This window comes from Vipera ursinii, assembly GCF_947247035.1.
Source record: "Vipera ursinii genome assembly, chromosome: 2".
Taxonomy (NCBI): domain Eukaryota; kingdom Metazoa; phylum Chordata; class Lepidosauria; order Squamata; family Viperidae; genus Vipera; species Vipera ursinii.
In genome coordinates, this window is record NC_139513.1 from 5,176,428 (window position 1) to 5,196,043 (window position 19,616).

The 19,616-nt window shown below is 43.4% G+C and overlaps 1 protein-coding gene across 1 annotated transcript in view; it reads right to left on the reverse strand.

Annotated features, from left to right (window-relative positions):
* Nucleotides 1-19,616, reverse strand: part of LOC310635868 (pregnancy zone protein-like) — a 109,344-nt gene that overhangs the window by 78,199 nt on the left and 11,529 nt on the right. Inside the window, exons 3-11 of the mRNA XM_083355200.1 lie at nt 16,832-16,997; nt 15,243-15,295; nt 13,372-13,392; nt 11,798-11,966; nt 10,204-10,288; nt 7,791-7,908; nt 4,471-4,585; nt 3,245-3,354; nt 751-912 (exon numbers count right to left, since the gene is read on the reverse strand). Of these exons, the coding sequence (XP_083211326.1) occupies nt 751-912; nt 3,245-3,354; nt 4,471-4,585; nt 7,791-7,908; nt 10,204-10,288; nt 11,798-11,966; nt 13,372-13,392; nt 15,243-15,295; nt 16,832-16,997 (999 nt within the window). The remainder of the gene's footprint in view (nt 1-750; nt 913-3,244; nt 3,355-4,470; nt 4,586-7,790; nt 7,909-10,203; nt 10,289-11,797; nt 11,967-13,371; nt 13,393-15,242; nt 15,296-16,831; nt 16,998-19,616) is intronic.

Sequence of the window (19,616 nt, forward strand, 5' to 3'; positions counted from 1 at the left end):
CCAGGATACTGCAATAACCGTCATAAATCTGAGCCAGTTGCCAAGCGGCTGAATTTGGATCACCTGACCAACGGTCGCACGGATGAAAAATGATCATAAGTCCCTTTTTTCAGTGCCATTGTAACTTTGAACGGCCACTAAACAAATGTTGATAAGTCGAGGACTATCTGTATAAGGGCCATAATTCTTTCCTCTTCTTCTCCTTTGTACAGATTCTACAGCCAGGTTTTCCTGTACATCCATCTCCTTTTACCCATCGTCACTCTTCCTCCCGCACTTTCCCAGCTCCCTTTATTTCTGCTTGCAAAGTTCCCCCCAACAGACTGCCTTCAGCACACACCACCTACTTAAGCAGTGAAGGACTCTAGTTTTTTGTGGAAGGGAAGATCACTTGCAGCTCTTTTATCTATGATCTACTATAGAACTGAGCAGTGTCAGTTCTGTTCCATGCACGGACAGGAGACCACAAAGAAATCTTCAAGTTTGAGGGGTTAGACTGGGAAGTTGAAAACACATCTGGGAATAAAGCCACAGAGGACCTTGCCTGCTGTGGAAATGGCAGGGCCTGTGCAGATGAATAAGGTGAACAATCACCTTAAAAGGAGAAAGCAACAATGAGAAAAGAGAGAGAAAGAGAGAAAGGAGAGGGAGCCCTAAGTACGTGCCACTGCTGAGAAGCTATTTCTTCTCATTTTTAGAGAATTCGTATGATGTCATAAAATACTGCCGTCGCAAATCGAGGAGACTAACCTTAAGAGACAAAATGTTGTGTCCGTAATTGGTGGTGTCTATGGAAAATTGGGCTCGCCCCTCGGCATCCGTCACTTGAGTCATCTGCTGATTTCTTGACATTATCAAAAGCTGCACGGTTTCATTGCCGATAGGCAACTCGGTACTGTCTACCAGCTTCACCTGCACATGAAAAACCACAACATTTATCCAGTCGGTTGCTGCCGGATATTTCAGTGTTTACGAATGCAATTTCTCTTCTGTCTTCTCTTTGGGAACGCAAAGCTTTCCTGTCAACCCATACTAATTTTTCTCATAACTAAAACTCTGTAAAAAAAGGGGAGAGTAGAGGGAGGGACTACAGCCCAGGAATAGATTTTTGTGCTGCGGCTGAGAAAGAAAGGGAAGTATTTCTAAACCCAAGCAAGGAGCCACTGAAAGATGGCTTTTCGTTAGGGAAAAAAGGGCTTTGGGAGCTTCAAAGCAGAGCATCCATGGGGGATGACAGCAATAGCAATTGTACTTAGGCTTATACACCTTTACAGCACTCTCTGGATAGTTTTACACTGTCAGTGTTGTTATGTACTGGGCTTGTGGTGTTACACCACGTGGGTTTCTGGAGCACCTAACGGCTCTCCAGCAACCCAGACTAACTGTCTCCTGTACTGCAATTGGCTAGCCCCAGGCGGCAAGAGTGGGTTCAAACCTATTGGCTGCTGCCTAGGGGCTAGACTATATATTGCGGCTGGTTGCAGCCTAAGTTTCAGTACAGTTCCAGCAAGAATAAAGTATGAGTTATCCTGTACTCAGCCTCGTGTCTTCCTTCCTGCACCAAAGAGCCCACTACTTAACAAGTATGTTGCAAGTATGTTGCCCCCAATAATCTGGGTTCTCATAAAAGTCAATCTAGTGGCTGCCACTATGCAAAACCCTGCCCCTTTTTAAGGGCATTGAGGCATGATTCGGGCTGCCGTCTTGACATTTTCGGGCCTACCACCATCATTTCCATGGATACCCCTACTTCATAATCATGCTAATGAACACAGGTTGTAAGTTTCCTATTGTAAACTCCAGTCTGCTTGTTTCTATCTTCCTTCCCTCCCATCTAGCTACCTATTTCCTCCCTCCCTCCTTCCTTCCTCCTGTAGGGAATCAGCAACCCCCTCCCCCACCAGAGAATGAAATAGTTTGGGGAATATTAAAAGAGGCTGGATAGAATATTTCGCCTGAAGGAGAAATGGAGAAAAATCCTAATACAGACAGAAACCAGCCCCAGTCTTTCTGCCTCAAGCAGAAACTGAAGAGGCTGCCCTTTAGAAATGCAGATTTGGTGATCCTTTCAGAAAGACTGGGAGCCAATCTATTCATAAGCAAAATGCCTTCAGCCCCCACAGCTGATGGGATTAAGAATTTACATTCTCCCACCCAGCTCCAAGGACAGGACAGGACCTCCCAGCCACAATAGGAGTCAGGTAACAATAATGAGAATAGCAAAAGGGCACACTCAAGCTCAGGTCAAGGTACATTGCACAAGAACAGGCTCCGCAAATGCAAAGCCCAAAGAAGGTATAAAAACCCACCATTTCTCAACTCCATTTCGTCAGCTGTCCCAGAACTGCATGCTGTTGCTGATTCTGCTCCTCAATAAACAAGAATCTTCTTTCCTAAGCAGCCTCCATTTTATTTCCAGCAACTTACTCCTGGCTTGGAACGGGACCTGATTTTTTTTGTCTAACACTCCCTCCCTCCCTCCCTCCTTTGTCTCAAATGGTATAAGTCCTCCTGCTTGAGCAGGGGATTGAAGTAGAACAGAAGCCCCCATCCTTTGGGGCATCAGGGACCGGTTCCAAGGAAAAAGGTTTTCCATGGACCAGAGGGAGCGTGGTTTCACATGCTGCCTGCATCCCGCGGATGGGGCATTGCTTGTTTCCACAGCCTGGTTTCTGGCATGCCAGGGCTTAATGCCGGTCCACTGACTGGGGGTTGGGGACCCCTGAACTGGAAGACCTCCAAGGTCCCTTCGAAGCCTGTTATTCTGTATCCCTAAATGCTTTTACCCTGCTGTAATGTATTGGGCTTTGTCTTGCTAAAGGAATATCACGTAGATTAATTGCTGGAAGGTTGCTCAAGCAGGGAAGCTGGCTAACAGCTCCCAGCTCCTCAGACAACCCATCTCCAGCGCCACCATTGGCTGCCTCTAGGGCAGCAATAGGTTGCTTTAAACCTATTGGCCTCCACCTAGAGGCCAGGATATAAATTGCTGCATTTGCAGCTCTGTTTCTCAGTTCAGTTCCTGCAAGCAAATAAACATTTATGTTTGCTGAACTCACTCACCTCGTCTCATTATTAAAGCAATGAACCCAGTAGCTAACACCTGCTTTTGATCATTTGAGCTCAGAACAGCTGGCCAGCAGCTGTTGGGGTGTAAAAATGGCATTGCAGCAAACTGAAGGGGCCAGCTGGGCTGATATGGCCTAAATCCAGCTTTGCAGAGAAACCATAACTCCCATCTTACCTTCACAACATAGGGAATGCCGGGTTTATAGTAACGGTCTGGGTTTTCAAAGATAACTTTGCTCAATATGGACGTGACCTCAATGGATTCTGTGCCATTCAATTCCACCCCTGTTGAAGAGAAATGTCATCTCAAGAGACTTCTCTGTTCCCTTCCTCTCCAAACTCACAGAAACATTTTGTCTCTGCAGTGCCAAGATGCCTGACTGTTTGATGGATATTTGCCCTGTTTTTATGGATTTCGGCTTCAGAAAAGGGGTTGGAATAGATGATCTCCCGGATTTCCCCCCCCCTCCCCATGTGCAGATTTCTCTAACATAAGTCTCTCTGTTGGTTTTCCCAAAGGCGCTTTTTCAGGAGGCAGCTGGACTCTCTTGTTTTTCTTTGAAGACATTTTGAAGACGCTTCTTCAGCTCTGACTGGATGGTGGGGACTGGAAGGATTTATATTGCTTGCAGACAAATCCTTCCATTCTCCACCATCCAGTCAGAGGTGAAGAAGCTTCTTGGATGAGAAGTGAAACATCTTCAGAGAAAAACAGTTGCCTCCTGAATAAGCATCCATGACTTGAATGACTGAGATCCTCCATAGCCATCTCTCTGTTGGTTTTTAATTTGGCACTTGCTAGCCCTTTAAAGGTTTCCCTGCCCAATCGTGACCAGCTCAATGGGGGGAGGCATCTCCAATTCTCATCCTAGGGAGTGTGTGTTGTCTGAAAGGCGCTTCCATCATCATGTGTCCAGCACAAAAGTATGGAATGCAGTAACCTTTCCCGCTGAAGTGATACCTATTTTTCTACCTTCATTTGCATGCTTTCTAATTGCCAGGTAGGCAGGAGCTGGAGCGAGGATGGGAGCTCACACTGTCCTGTGGCGTTTGGGTCTCAAACCTGGACTGTCAGCTTTCCAGCTGATAAGCCCAGAGACTTAACCGCTGAGCCATTGCACCCTTTATGGGATAGCAAATTTGACTGGTATGCCTCGGACTGCATGGGCCAGCTGATTATTTTCCCCTCATAAATCTCATCACTTCCTGTGAAATGGGTGTTGGAGCAAAAAATAGTTTTCACATTTATAACTCAGATGCCTCTACTCTCTTAAGACTTAAACACAGGGTGTGTGTTTTTCCCCTATCTCCCAAACCTTCCCTGTAGGAAATAGAAGCTTTAGATCTGGTTCTGAGTTATTCTGACAGTCAGTTGGCGCTCTTTTGTTTCATGAAGCTTACCTGTCCCTTCCTCTGTGATTTTGCCTTCTACAACGATGTCCATCGATAAACCGAGCCACGACAGGTGGAGGTCCTCCGTGTCCACCACCTTGGAGAAACAGCCGTACCCATCTGCCTGCGTGCCACACAGCCAAGAAAGAACAGCCTGGGATCCTTTTGTCAAGTTGGAAGCGTGCTTATGCTCTTGCAGTCATTATTGCTTCTCAGCTTGCCAATGAACCCGGGGGGGGGGGGAGGGAATTGGAATGTTGGCTACAGATATCAACCTGTGAGAGCCAAGGATGTTCCAACAGGTGTTTGCCAAGTCATAGACAGACTTTCTCATTAGAATAGAATAGAATAGAATAGAATAGAATAGAATAGAATAGAATAGAATAGAATAGAATAGAATAGAATAGAGTAGAGTAGAGTAGAGTAGAGTAGAGTAGAGTAGAGTAGAGTAGAGTAGAGTAGAGTAGAGTAGAGTAGAGTAGAGTAGAGTAGCAGAGTTGGAAGGGACCTTGGAGGTCTTCTAGTCCAATCCCCTAAGGCAGGAAACCTTATACCATTTCAGACAAATGGTTGTCCAATCTCTTCTTAAAAACTTCCATTATTGGAGCATTCACAACTTCTGGAGGCAGGTTGTTCCCCTGATTAATTGTTCTGTCAGGAAATTTCTTCTTGGTTCTAAGTTGCTTCTCTCTTTGATTAGTTTCCATCCATTGCTTCTTGTCCTGACTTCAGGTGCCTTGGAGAATAGCTTGACTCCCTCTTCTTTGTGGCAACCCCTGAGATATTGGAGGACTGCTATCATGTCACCCTTAGTCCTTCTCTTCATTAAACTAGACATATCCAATTCCAGCAACCGTTCCTTATATGTTTTAGCCTCCAGTCCTCTAATCATCTTTGTTGCTCTTCTCTGCACTCTTTCTAGATTCTCAACATCTTTTTTACATTGTGGTGACCAAAACTGGATGCAGTATTCCAAGTGTGGCCTTACCAAGGCATTATAAAGTGATACTAACACTTCACACGATTCCAATTCTATCCCTCTGTTAATGCAGCCTAGCACTGTGTTGGCTTTTTTGGCTGGCTCATATTTAAGGGATTGTCCACTAGGACTCCATGATCCCCCTCACAGTTACTACTATTGAGCAAGGTACCACCTATACTGTACCTGTGCATTTGGTTTTGCTTGCCTAAATGTAGAACTTCACTATTTCATTAGACCTTCTCAATGCTTTTCTGAATTTTTTCCCAGTGCTTTGTTCATTCTCGCCTAGATACAGCAGTCTTGACTTACAACCACATTCAGGACTGAAACGTCCATCTCTAAGTAAGGTGGTTGTTAAATGAGGCATGAAGGGACCTTGATGCTCTCCTAGCGTGGTTGTTTTACTGCAGATGTTTTGTTATCCAACTATATAACATTAATGTAAGAGACTGGGGTTTGCTCTCAGTTTATATTCTAGTGCAGGGGTCCCCAACCCCCGATTCGTGGACTGGTACCGGTCCACGGCATGCCAGAAACTGGTCTGCACAAACAAGGAAAGCCCCATCCATAGATGCAGGCACCACACAAAACCACGCACTCTCAGGTCCATGGAAAAACCTCTCTCCACGGAATCGGTCCCTGGTGCCCAAAGGTTTGGGGACCTCTGTTCTAGTTGTTTGCTCTGTCCATCCTGGTGGGCGTAGTCTTGTCGGTTCTTTGGTTGGCTCTTTATTATGAGCTTCTATGGCAGCTCCTTGACTGGGATATTGTTTCTTTCTAGATCAGGGGTCCCATTTTAGAGGGATTTACCCCAGAACTTGCCTTGACTTCCCTACTGTCACTAATCCCAAATAAAAGTTTCCTTTTGAGAAAATGCCTGTTTCAAGAGTTCTGCTTTCTTGGGTGGTTAGCTGAGGTGGGTCCTTACACAATCACTTGTCTGAAATGGTATAGAGTCTCCTGCTTGAGCAGAGGGTTGGACTAGAAGACCTCTAGGGTCCCTTCCAGCTCTAATTCTGATTGATTGATGTCCATTTTAGCCAAATGGTGGTTTGTGTTAATATGGTTGGGTTATTCAAGTCCCGCATGAAACAAATATATTATTTCAGAACAAATAGAAAATAGGCGTGAGGGAAGTAGGTGAGGAAATTGCCAGGCACACAATGACAGGAGAAGAGTTACAAAATGCCACAGAAGCACATGGAGTTATACTGAAGTGGAAGAGGCTGTGGATAAGAATAAAAAACAGAAAATGCTTGGTGGAAACCATGAAGACGAGAGAAAAATGCTGTGTGGTATCATTAAAGGAGAATATTTGTAGCTCAGGGCTGATGTGAGGGGTGCAGGGTGGTCTCTGAACTTGTTTTCTTGCAGACATTTCATTACCAAACTAGATAATATCATCAATGCTAGGAAGGAGTGCACCTTGCTGTCAGTTTGTATTCTGGTGTCTTGCCTGACTGTGGATGGGTGGGGGGGGCAGTCTTAGAGATTATTTGGTTGGGCTGTTTGCTAATAGCTCTGTGGCAGTTTCTTGATTGGGGTGTTGCTTACTTGATTGTCTGAAGCTAGCCTTGGAGTTAATGTGGTGGTCGCAAAGCAAAAGTTGGCTGCAAAGCATATAGTCAGAGAGAACGTGGAAAGGTTAAGATGAAAAGAAGATAAGAGATAAGATAACCTTTATTGTCATTTTTTTTACTGTGGGCACAACAGCACACATCAAAAATGAAATTTAGTTGCCCACTCTCAAAGTGGAGCACATACATGAAACACACCTAACCATACTATACGGAGATGAGCACTGGCCCCTAGAGTTGGAAACGACCCACACCCCTACATATAAATAACAAATAAATATTAACTACTGTCCATCTTGAATACATAACACAAGGAGGAAGCTTGAGAGTTCACAAGGTTAATGCTGTATGGAATGAAACTATGGCTGAATCTGGATGTTCTGCTGCGGATACTACAAAGCCTCCTTCCAGAAGGTAACAAGGAAAACAGTCACGAAGAGGGTATGTAGTGTCCCAGATAATAAGAAACTGGGAAGATACAGAGCAATTTAATAGGAAGACGGCGCGGGAAGAATGACGTCCCTTTTTGCTAACTTTTTCTATCCAGTTTCAACTGTGCAAGCATTGATTACTCCATTTTCAACCGTTTGAATTATTTTCAATTGTCTCAATGATCAATTGCATGAATATCAGCCTCCTTGTTGTTTGCCAGAGTGAATCAAGACAAGGGCAATATAATCGCCATTCTTTAAAAAAAAAATCCATCAAAAAATTAGAATTAAAATAGATCTACAAAGATATCCCAGCCATGGAAACTCGACGTCCCTTACCTCACCATCAAATTCTTTACACAGACTTTTAGCGATATTACACAGGACAGGCGATTGTTCAGGATGCCGGCAGAGGCGCAGCTTCACTAGGCCGGGCACAGGTTTCCCGTAGGTGTACCTGGAGTCAGATCCAACCAATGTGGACAAAAACACAGATAGGGAGGGAGTTGTGTGGAGAAAGAAGATCAAGGGGGCCTGCAGTGTCCAGAGCAGGGGTAGGCAACCTCAGCTCTTTTATGACTCATGGACTTCAACTCCCAGAAGTCCTGAGTCACTATGCAGGAATTCTGGGAGTTGAAGTCCATGAGTCATAAAAGAGTCGAGGTTGACTACCCCTGGTCCGGAGGAAGCCATGTGGGTATAGCACCGTGGTGGCGCAGTGGTTAGAATGCAGCATTGCAGGCTAATTTTGCCCACAGCGTTCCATCCTTCCAAGGTCAGTAAAATGAGGACCCAGATTACATAGCTAAATGTCTATGGAGGTTCTCAGTCATCCCGGTCATGACTGTCCCAATGGTGCTTCTTCAGGAGGAACTGGACAATCTTGTTTTTCTTTGAAGACATTTCGCTCCTCACCCAAGAAAAAGAAAAGAAAAACAAGGGAATCCAGTTACCTCTTGAAAAAAAAGCACCTTTGGGACAACCATGACCTGGATGACTGAGAATCTCCATAGGCATTTAGCCATGCACTTTGGGATGAGCACACTTCAGATGGTGCGGGAGGATGAACGGATTTCCAGAAAACATTGCAGGCTACAGGAACCATTTGTGCTTCAGTTTGAGATTCAGACAACACAGACTCATCCCCAACAGCCTGCGCCTGTCCTCAACAGTGAAGGGACCCAGGGCAGAAAACATCCTCCAGCCAAGAAGGCTCCACACACATTTGCACTGCTCAGGTGACCCTGGGGACACAAGTAAACCTCCAAGTGGCCTCAACCACTCTGCGAAAGAAGGCAAATGACCAGCTTTCTGCAAGGAGTATAAATCCTTCCACTCCCCACCATCCAGTCAGAGCTGAAGAAGCTTCTTGGATGAGAAGTGAAACATTTTCAAAGAAAAATAAGAAAGTCCAGTTGCCTCCTGAAAAAGCATCTATGGGAAGACCCAGATTGTTGGGGGCAATATGCTGACTCTCTAAACCACTTAGAGCGACATATAAATTTAAGTGCTATTGCTATTGATTAAGCCTTCTGTTCTTCAGTGGTCGGTAAAATGAGGACCCAGATTCTCTGTCTGTCTGTCTGTCTGTCTGTCTCTTTCTCTCTCTCTCTCTCTCTCTCTCTCTCTCTCTCTCTCTCCTTGGATTACTTTTATTTTTCTTCCCTTCGTAATTAATTTATTAGGTCAGGTATGATTGATTTTATATTATATTGTATTATGTTATTTTTATGTTATTTTTGCCATTTATTCACCATATCAGACCAGATATTATTAAAGAGCAAATCTTGCAGCCAGGATCTTTTTTTTTTCTTTTTGCTTATTTGTACTCTTTGTTTAAACAACCCAGGAAGATGCCCTTGTTTACCCAGCCTTTCACAATAACAACCAAACTAGGACTTGACTACCTTAAAGGGAACTCTGCTTATTACTGTTGTATTTTCTCTCTCACCAGCTTCATAAATATTTATCTATTAGTAGTATTTATCTATAGCACATCTGAAGGCAGGACAAGAGGCAACGGATGGAAACTAATCAAGGAGAGAAGCAACCTAGAAGTAAGGAGAAATTTCCTGACAGTGAGAACAATTACTCAGTGGAACAACCTGCCTCCAGAAGTTTTGAAGAAGAGATTGAACAACCATTTGTCTGAAGTGGTATAGGGTTTCTTTCCTGAGCAGGAGGTTGGTTTACAAGACCTCCATGGTCCCTTCCAACTCTATTCTATTCTATTCTATTCTATTCTATTCTATTCTATTCTATTCTATTCTATTCTACTCTACTCTACTCTACTCTACTCTACTCTACTCTATTCTATTCTATTCTATTCTATTCTATTCTATTCTATTCTATTCTGTTCCATTCCGTTCCATTCCGTTCTGCTCCGCTCCATTCTATTCTATTCTATTCTATTCTATTCTATTCTATTCTGTTCTGTTCTGTTCTGTTCTATTCTATTCTATTCTATTCTACTCTACTCTACTCTACTCTACTCTACTCTACTCTACTCTACTCTACTCTACTCTATTCTATTCTATTCTATTCTATTCTATTCCATTCTATTCCATTCCATTCTTTGAAGATGTTTTGCTTTTCATCCTTCTTCAGCTCTGTGGGCTGAAATCACCAAGAGGCAAACTTAAAGCCAAACCTGAGCAGACTTTCCATCCTCCCTTTCTTCTGCAATCACACCAGGAAAATCTTGCACCCCCTGCTCACATTGCAAACAGGAGAGTAGATGAACATTACGCACCTGCCACATACGCTGACTTCTATCTGCTTAGTTACAAACTGGATGAGCTTGGGGGCCTTCACCGAAACCTCAAACTTGGGCAGAACTAGAAAAAGGGAAGAGAAGGAAAATCATGGGGGTGAACCTTGTGGAAGAAATGAACTTTTCAGTTCTCTCCTGTGACCTCCCTTGAGGGATCGGGTGGTGGGAGAAATTGACCAGATAAGGGATCCCTGATTACCTTGAGGTCTGAAAGGAAAAGTAAGATGTAAATCTAAGTAAGTCGAATTAAACCTTACATTAATAAAGCAATAAACAGAATGAATTTAATGATTGGACAATCTTCTAAAAAGTTTGGCTTCACTCTTAGCTAATTTGTCCTTGTTGTGGTGGCTTATGTTTTGTAGAAGTTCAACCCATTGAATTAGTTTCTGGGGCAGTGGGTGAGTTAGGTTTCAATTATACTGTCCTAACCACTATCTTAACTTCCTGACACAGACACTCCATATTCATTTGATTAGTCAGTAAAACCTATTCTCAAATCCCAGAAAATGGGTTAATTTAGCTCAGTAACCAGATCAGTGTTACATTTGTTGGAGAAACTGAGTCTTAGAATTAAACTGGATAAACAGCATTGTGAGGTCACTGGTCTGCTAAATCCCTCATTGCCAAATACATCTTTCTTTCTTTCTTTCTTTCTTTCTTTCTTTCTTTCTTTCTTTCTTTCTTTTTCTTTCTTTCTTTCTCTTCTTTCTTTCTTCTTTTTTTCTGTTTTTCTTTCTTTCTTTTTTTCTTTCTTTTTTCTTTTCTTTCTTCCTTCCTTCCTTCCCATCCTGCTTTTTCCATCATTAAAAATAATCCTATTTTTTTTTAAAATGTACCAGCTCAACATGAAGAGGTATTTAAATCTTCAAAATTCAGTGTGCAGATTAAGCTGTTACAACTTCACTGGGACAAACAAATCTTAATTCCACAAGGCAGAATAATTTGGACTGTCCAAAAGCTAGTTTTATTTATTTAAGCTGTTTTTTATTTATTCTATTTGAAGATGGCCAAATCAAGAAAGACTCATAGTGATCTACAAGTATCCAATAAAGACATACAAGCAATTTCAACTCCCATGGTGAAGATCGTGACAATTGAAGTGGGTGAATGCAATGCCTCATATAATTGCTAGACAGTAGTATTGAAAGGGAGGGGAATTCAACAATGATTTTTTTTAAAAAAAAATCCCCAAATTGAAAGGAGAACCTGAGGCCAACTCACAGCATAGTGCAGGGATCTGGGCTGAATTTTTTTCCAATGGATTTTTAGAGAAAACCATTGTTTATCTTGAAGGACAGAAGATCTCGGTTTCAGCACTTGATGATAGCTCAGTGGTCATTTTAAGTGCAGAGCATATGGGTTATGTGCTCTGAATGCAAAAGTCTGAATGACCACCAGGTGGCAGAAAGAGTAAGCAGAGCTGCCAAGTTTGCAGTGCCCCAAAATCTGCATGGCCGCTAGAGGGCAGCAATTCTTCCCTGCTGTCTCCTGGTTGTCCAGATTTTTGCTGATCAGATCTTGTAACCTTTACTGGTATCTAGTGAGGACAAACTGGATCTCTCCTCCTTACCATATTCGTCCACATCAAAGCTGTATTCAGCAACCTTTGTGGAGTCTTTCTCTATCATCACTTGGTAGGTGCCCAAGCGGGGATCGGAAGACAGAGAATAAGAAAGCTGGATTATGCCCTTCGGAACCTCCACATCTCTCCACTGGAACACCCGGTTGTTTTGGGGATCCTGGAAAGAACAAGATAACATGTGCCAAAGGCTGCCCATAATCCAGAATTGTTCTGCAATCAGTGGTTTGTGACAATGTAGTCCTATCCCATTTTCCGAGTGCTATTAGCAGTGTATGGGATATGACAGTCTTCCAGAAGCCCACATATGTGTTGGGATTAAGCTCTCAGAATCTGCATCCAGCAAGGACAATTGTGGGCTGGCTGGAAATTCAGGGAATTGTACTCCTTAATTTTCTGGAAGTTGGAGATGATAGCTGTAGGTATTAGCAAGAAGGCTCTGCCCTTAGGCAAAGTGATGTTCAAGCTCAGATTGTTTAAACTGAGGGAGGCTGGAACATAGTTTCTTCAATACTCTAACAATTTTTGAGCAACTAATTTAAGAAGTAAAGGAGTGAAACAGAACAAGCCTCTTGGCTGGTTGCCAGATCAAGACTGCATTATTCCATAAGATCACTAGATGGACACTGAGCATCTCACAATTTTACTGCCATCTAGTGGACATCTTGGGGAATTGCAGTCCAGAGATGGTAGCACTAATCCTGCTTTTCGTGAATTATTTTATGCAGGAAGTTGCTTCATGTTTTTAGTTGATTCCTTGATCAATGCTACTGTTTCTCTAATCAAATGCAAGGAGAAGTCTCTCATTCAGTCCAATTCCTAGTAAAGAAGATAGGAATGGGCCTGGTCAAAATTAAATACCCCTCGTTTCTCAGCAGCACTAATTTTGCAACTTTGTGGGACTGTGAAATAGCTCCATTCTTAAAGAAGTGAAATAGGATACATTAGCTACTTTAAAACTCTCTCTCCCGGAGCTGCTCGGACATCACCCCTGAATTGTATCGGAAGAGGAATGGGAGGGAAGAAAGGAGAGGAGAGAGGGAAGAGAGTAAGTAGGAAGTAGGAAAGTTGGAGGGAAAGAGGAGGAGAAGTGGGGAGAAACGGGAGGGGAGTGATGAGGGAAAGAGGAGAGGAGAGGAAGAAAAGGGAAGTAGGAAAGAAAGGAGAAAGGGAGAAAGAAAGTAGAGAAGAGGGAAGAGAGAGAAGGAGTGAGGATACAGCGAAAAGGGAAATGGACGAGCAGCACCCAAACTTACATGTATGTTTTTATGCATGACGATATGTAATACCTACAGCATCACTGATTTATCAAATGTTAAATACCTGTAAAAATGTTTATATTATTGTGAAATATAAAATAAAAAATAATTTTAAAAAAAACTCTGTCTCCCTCGCCACCAAGGGACCTGCATGAATCACTTTCTGGGCAACGATTTGGAAATGGTTTGCCATTTTGACTTTCTACGAGCCCGTAGACCTCAGATTTCCTGGTGGCCTCCCGTCTAGAGATTAATGCGCTCCAATCAGCCGTGAAGCTGGCATTGCTATGGTCTTTCAGCACATACCTGGATGTACACAACTGGAAACTGTGGAGACAAAAAGAAAAACATAGGAAAATCAAAGACAGCAAGGAATGAAAAAGAGGATAGAGAAAAAGTGTAAGTTAAAAAAAATGACATGGCAGATTCTTTTATGTCTATGGAGATTCTCAATCATCCAGTCATAGTTGTCCCAAAGGTGCTTTTTCAAGAGGCAACTCGATTTTGCTGTTTTTCTTTGAAAATGTTTCACTTCTCATCCATGAAGCTTCTTCAGCTCTGATTGGATGGTGGGGAATGGAAGGATTTATACAGTATATTCCTTGCAGACAGATGGTCATTTGCATTCTTTTAGAGCAGCAGTTCCCAACCTTTTCTGTATCTCACATCCCTAGAATGCTTCTGATATATTCTCGCACCCCTTACAAAACTTTGAAATAACGGCAACAAATTATGCATATGCACTATAGTTTTGAAAACCCAAATTTTCACACCCTCTGGAATATCATCTTGCACCCCCAGGGGGTGCAAGCACTTCCATTTGGCAACCCCTGTTTTGGAGAGTCATTCAGGCCACTTGGAGATTTGTCTGTGTCCTCAAGGTCAACTGAGTTGTATAAATCGGTGTGGAACCTTCTGGGAACTGCTGAAAGGACTGTGTTGTAGACTGGAGATACAGTATATGATGTTGTAGCCCTCCGCTTCTATTGAGAGAGGACTGCTCAATATTGACACAGATGGCCTCTTTGACCCACTCTTTCAAACCAGCGGTCCTCTCTGTCCAAAATGTGGGTTTTGCTGTCTTTGAAAGAGTCTTTTGTCTTTTAAATGCAGATGGACCTCTGAATCTTGTCCTGATGGGTTTGTTCTCCTGTGTTGTCCCATGCTTTTATGAAGTAGTTGTTTTGTTTCCCCAAAGTACAGATCTGCACGTGGCTCACTGCATTGTTCTGAATATACCAATTTGTTCAGTTTGTGTCCTGGTGTTTTATCCTTGGGATGGACAAGCTTCTCTCTTAGTGTATTCTTGGGTTTGAAGTGTGCACGTATGTTGTGTTGGCTGAAGATCCTCCTGAGCTTTTCACGTATTCAGCTGTCTGCAAGGAGTATAAATCCTTCCATTTTCCCCACCATCCAGTCAGAGCTGAAGAAGCTTCTTGGATGAGAAGTGAAATGTCTTCAAAGAAAAAACAAGAAAGTCCAGTTGCTTTTTGAAAAAGCACCTTTGGCGGATTGTTTTATGTTGTGTTATCATTTCAATATTTATTTATTTGTATTTTGCCTTACCTCAAGGGATTACTCTTAGAATTTCCCTCCCCCATAATAACCACGTTGTGAGGTAGGTTGGTTGACAGTGACAGGCTACAAGCCAATTTTCATGACTATGAGTAGATTTAAGGTCAGTCACCCTATACCAGGGGTAGGCAACCTTGGCTCTTTTATGACTCGTGGACTTCCAGAATTGAAGGGACAGGCTACAAGGCCACAGTGACAGGCTACAAGGCCACCCAGCCAATTTTCATGACTATGAGTAGATTTAAGGTCATACACCCTATACCAGGGGTAGGCAGCCTTGGCTCTTTTATGACTCGTGGACTTCAACTCCCAGAAGCATGGCTGGCTCAGGAATTCTGGGAGTTGAAGTCCACAAGTAATAAAAAGAGCTAAGGTTGCCTACCCCTGCCCTATACTAATCCAAGGACTTCAACTACTCCATGAGTTTTCACCCAGGAGCAACTCCATACAAGCTAAGTTCATTGTTCTATGTGAGGAGGGAGTAGTCGATACAATTCCTCTGAAAAGGAATTGGCCCCGGGTGAGCATGAATTGAATATTTTCACATGGAGATACCAAATGCCCCATCATGTCTGTCCATCTTCGTAACCCACAAAATTTACCTTTTTCTTCATGGGACGGAAATCTTTATCCATAGAGACGATGCGAAACTGAACTGCAAAAGGTAGAGAGAGAATATGTGGGAAAAGTAGCCCACTGAATATAGAAATATTAAAATATAGATGGGATCTTGAAGATCAGTTACGGTAGTCCAGGGTTTCTCATACTTGACAACTTGAAGATGCGTGTGGACTTCAGCTCCCAGAATTCCCCAGCCAGCCATGAAGTCTTTCCAGAAAATTCCATGCTGGCTGTGGAATTCTGGGAGCTGAAGTCCACACACATCTTCAAGTTGCTAAGGTTGAAACACATCAATCTACTGTTTTACTGCAGTGTAATACACTGCGGTGTATTACTGCAGTGAGCAGAGATTAGACTAGATCTAATCTATTCTAATCCTGATTCTGATTCTCACCTTCCCAGCTGGGTTGTGACTACGGGTTCAATAGAGGAAGCCAGATTCGCTTAACAACTGCATGATTCATGTCACAAATGCAGTGATTCGCTCAACAACCAAGGGAAGAAAGGTCATAAGAGCAGGCATGACTTGGTTAGCAATTGCCTTGCTTAGCAATGGAAATTCTGGTCCCAAATCAAGGTCATAAATCAAGGACGAGCTGAACGTGGATTTCAAATTTGTAAAATACAGGTAGTCCTCGACTTAGATCCCAACTGGGACCAGAATTTATGTCGCTAAGTGAGAAATTTGTTAAGTGAGCTTGCCCCCATTTTACGACTTGCCTCGCCACATTTGCTAAGTGTATCACTGCAGTTGTTTAATCAGTAACCCGATCGTTAAGCGAATCTGATTTCCCGGTTGACTTTGCTTGTCCAAAGGTCACAAAAGGGGATCACAGGACCTTGGAACACAGCAACGGTAATAAGTATGAACCAGTTGCCCAGCATCTGAATTTTGATCGCATGACCCTGGGGATGCTGCAACCGTCGTTAAGTGTGGAAAAATGCTCATCAGTCGCTTTTGTCAGTGCTGTTGTAACTTTGAATGGTCACTAAGCAAATTGACTTACAGGACTACCCGTAAAGCCTGTAAAATATTCAAAGACAAAGTTTCAAAAGAGTAAAATCTCCGAGTGAGATTCAAGGTGCTGGTGATGACCTATAAAGCCCTAAATGGCATGGGTCCAGATTATCTTAGGGAGCACCTGCTGCCAGCGTCAACTTCCCATCGTCCCGTGCGCTCCCACAGGGAAGACCTCCTCAGGGTCCCGCAGATCAAGGAGTGCCGGCGGCTGATTCCCAGGGGGAGAGCATTCTCAGTGGGTGCGCCTGCTCTATGGAATCAGCTGCCGGTGGAACTCCAGATCGCCCCAGACCTTCGTTCATTTCGCCGGGACCTAAAAACCTGGCTATTCGAGCTGGCCGGCCTGGACTGAGGGGTTTTTAAGGTTTTAAATTTAATTTTAAAGTGTTGGGGCTATTAATTTAATTGTATTTTAATCTGTATATTGTAACTCTTTTTTAATTTGCCCTGTAAACCACCCTGAGTCCTTCGGGAAAAGGGCGGTATATAAATCGAATAAAACTAAACTAAAAAAAACCCAGGAATTTCAGGAACAGAGTCGCCCTTTACCTTGTTGCTTCGCTCTGTAGATTGGTTTGTCTGTCTGGATGAAAATCAGATTGTTTTCTTGCTCAACCTGCACTTTTTTGCGGCTCCAGAAATTCTGGGTTAACCCATTTGCTCTCACCGCAAGAATGGCTTCCACTGGGGGCGAAATGTTGCTCCACCTGGGAATCTACAGGATTAAAAGAGATAAAATTAAACCGCTCGAATGGTAGAAAGGCCCAAAGCCATACTACAAAACAGATGTTTGAGACCTGGCTCAAAAACAGCAACTGTGAGAGGAACCTTGGACTCCTAGTGGACGATCACTTGACTACGAGCCAGCCGTGTGCAGCAGCTGCCAAAAAAGCCAATACAATACTGGGTTGTGTAAACAGAGGCATAGAATCAGGATCATGTGAAGTATCGGTACTGCTTTATAAAGCCCTAATACCACACCTGGAATACTGCTGCCAATTTTGGTCACCATACCACAAAAAAGATGTTGAGAGTTTGGGAAAAAAAAAGTCAGAGAAGAGCAACTAAGATAATCAAAGGTCTGGAGACTAAAACATATGAAGAACGGCTGCAGGACTTGGCTTTGGCTAGTCTAAAGAAAAGAAGAAATAAGGGAGACATGCTAGCAGTATTCCAGTATTTGAGGGGCTGCCATAAAGAAGAGTGGGTCAAATTATTCTCCAAAGCACCAGAGGGCAGGACAAGAAACAACGGTTGGAAACTGATCAAAGAGAGAAGCAACTTGGAATTAAGGAGAAACTTCCTGACAGTGAAGACAATTAACCAGTGGAACAGCTTGCCATGAGAAATCGTGGGCACTCCATCACTGAAGGTTTTTAAGAAGAGGCTAGACAGTCACCTGCTTGAGCAGGGGGCTGGATTAGAAGACCCCCAAGGTCCCTTCCAGCTCTATTTTATTCTAAATGGATGAGAGCTGTCTAGGACAGGGGTAAGCAACCTTGGCTCTTTTATGATTCATAGACTTCAACTTCAACATGGCTGGCTCAGAAATTCTGGGAGCTGAAGTCCATGAATCATAAAAGAGCCAAGGTTGCCTACCCTTGGTCTATGGATTTTGGGCTGATCTCAGCTGGTCTCAAAATATAACGTGGGACACGTATATTCGCCTTCATTTGTGATACACAGTACTTTCCTTATTTTCTTAATCGTTTGTCATTCCTAACCATCTTCCCTGGGATTTAATATGACCTTACAGGCAGTCCTCAACTTACATCCACACTTGAGCCCAACATTCCTATTGCTAAGTGAGACGTTTCTTAAGTGAGTTTTGCCCCTTGCCACAGTTGTTAAGTGAATCATGGCAACAGTTAAGAGCCATAATGGGGCAGTGGTTAGAATGCAGTACTGCAGGCTAACTCACTTTTCACACCAGCAGTTCAATCCTGACCCAGCTCAAGGTTGACTCAGCCTTCCATCTTTCCGAGTTTGGTAAAAGGAGAACACAGATTACTGGGGGCAATGTCTTGGTTTTATAAGCCACTTAGGGAGGGCTGTAAGACACTATAGGTGTCTCATTAATCAGAACCATGACAATAGGTTTATTATTATTGTCCTTCCTTCCTTCCTTCCTTCCTTCCTTCCTTCCTTCCTTCCTTCCTCCTTCCTCCCTTCCTTCTTTCCTTCCTCCCTCCTTCCCTCCCTCCCTCCCTTCGTGTGTAAGGGTTAGAATGCAGTTGTTGTTGTTGTTAGCTGCGAAGTCATGTCTGATCCATTGTGACCCTATGGACAACATTCCTCCAGGCCTTCCTGTCCTCTACCATCTTCTGGAGTCCATTTAGGCTCAAGCCTACTGCTTCAGTGACTCCATCCAGCCACCTCATTCTCTGTCGTCCCCTTCTTCTATTGCCCTCAATCTTTCCCAGCATTAGGCTCTTCTCCAGTGAGTCCTTCCTTCTCATTAAGTGGCCAAAGTATTTGAGTTTCAACTTCAGGATCTGGCCTTCTAAAGAGCAGTCAGGGTTGATCTCCTCTAGGACTGACCGGTTTGATCGCCTTGCAGTCCAATGGACTCGCAGGAGTCTTCTCCAGCACCAGAGTTCAAAGGCCTCAATTCTTTGGCACTTAGCCTTTTTTATGGTCCAGCTTTCACTGCCATACATTGCAACTGGGAAGACCATAGCCTTGACTATACGCACTTTTGTTGACAGGGTGATGTTTCTGCTTTTTTAGTGTGCTGTCTAGATTTGTCATGGCTTTCCTCCCTAGGAGCAAGCGTCTTTTAATTTCTTGGCTACAGTCCCCATCTGCAGTGATCTTGGAGCCCAGGAAAATAAAATCTGTCACTACCTCCATTTCTTCCCCATCTACCGTATTTTCTGGCGTATAAGACGACTTTTTAACCCATGGAAATCGTCTCAAAAGTCAGGAGTCGTCTTATACGCCAGGTGCTGAAACTTTAGTGACAGGGCTGGCTGGAAAACCTGGAGCAGATCTCCCATTTGGTCTGCACAGGGAAAGCGGGACCAATTGGAGAAGAACCTGCAGTCTGTGATTTTCTACAGGCTGGGGTCTGGGCGTCTTTCCTTCTAAAGTTGAAGAGCAGCTGCAGTCTATCCCAACTTGAAAGGCAGGTGGGGAATGCAGCAGCCAGAGCAGCTGCTTAGCTCTAAGGACACATTTGACTCAGGAACTGGGCGGGCGGGCTGGAAAACCTGGAGCGGATCTCCCATTTGGTCTGCGCAGGGAAAGCTTTAGAGTGAATTAGGAAAAGTTTAATCCACTTGCACTGTTTTATGTTTACATGTTTGATGACAAACAGCCTTATGTTTATAAG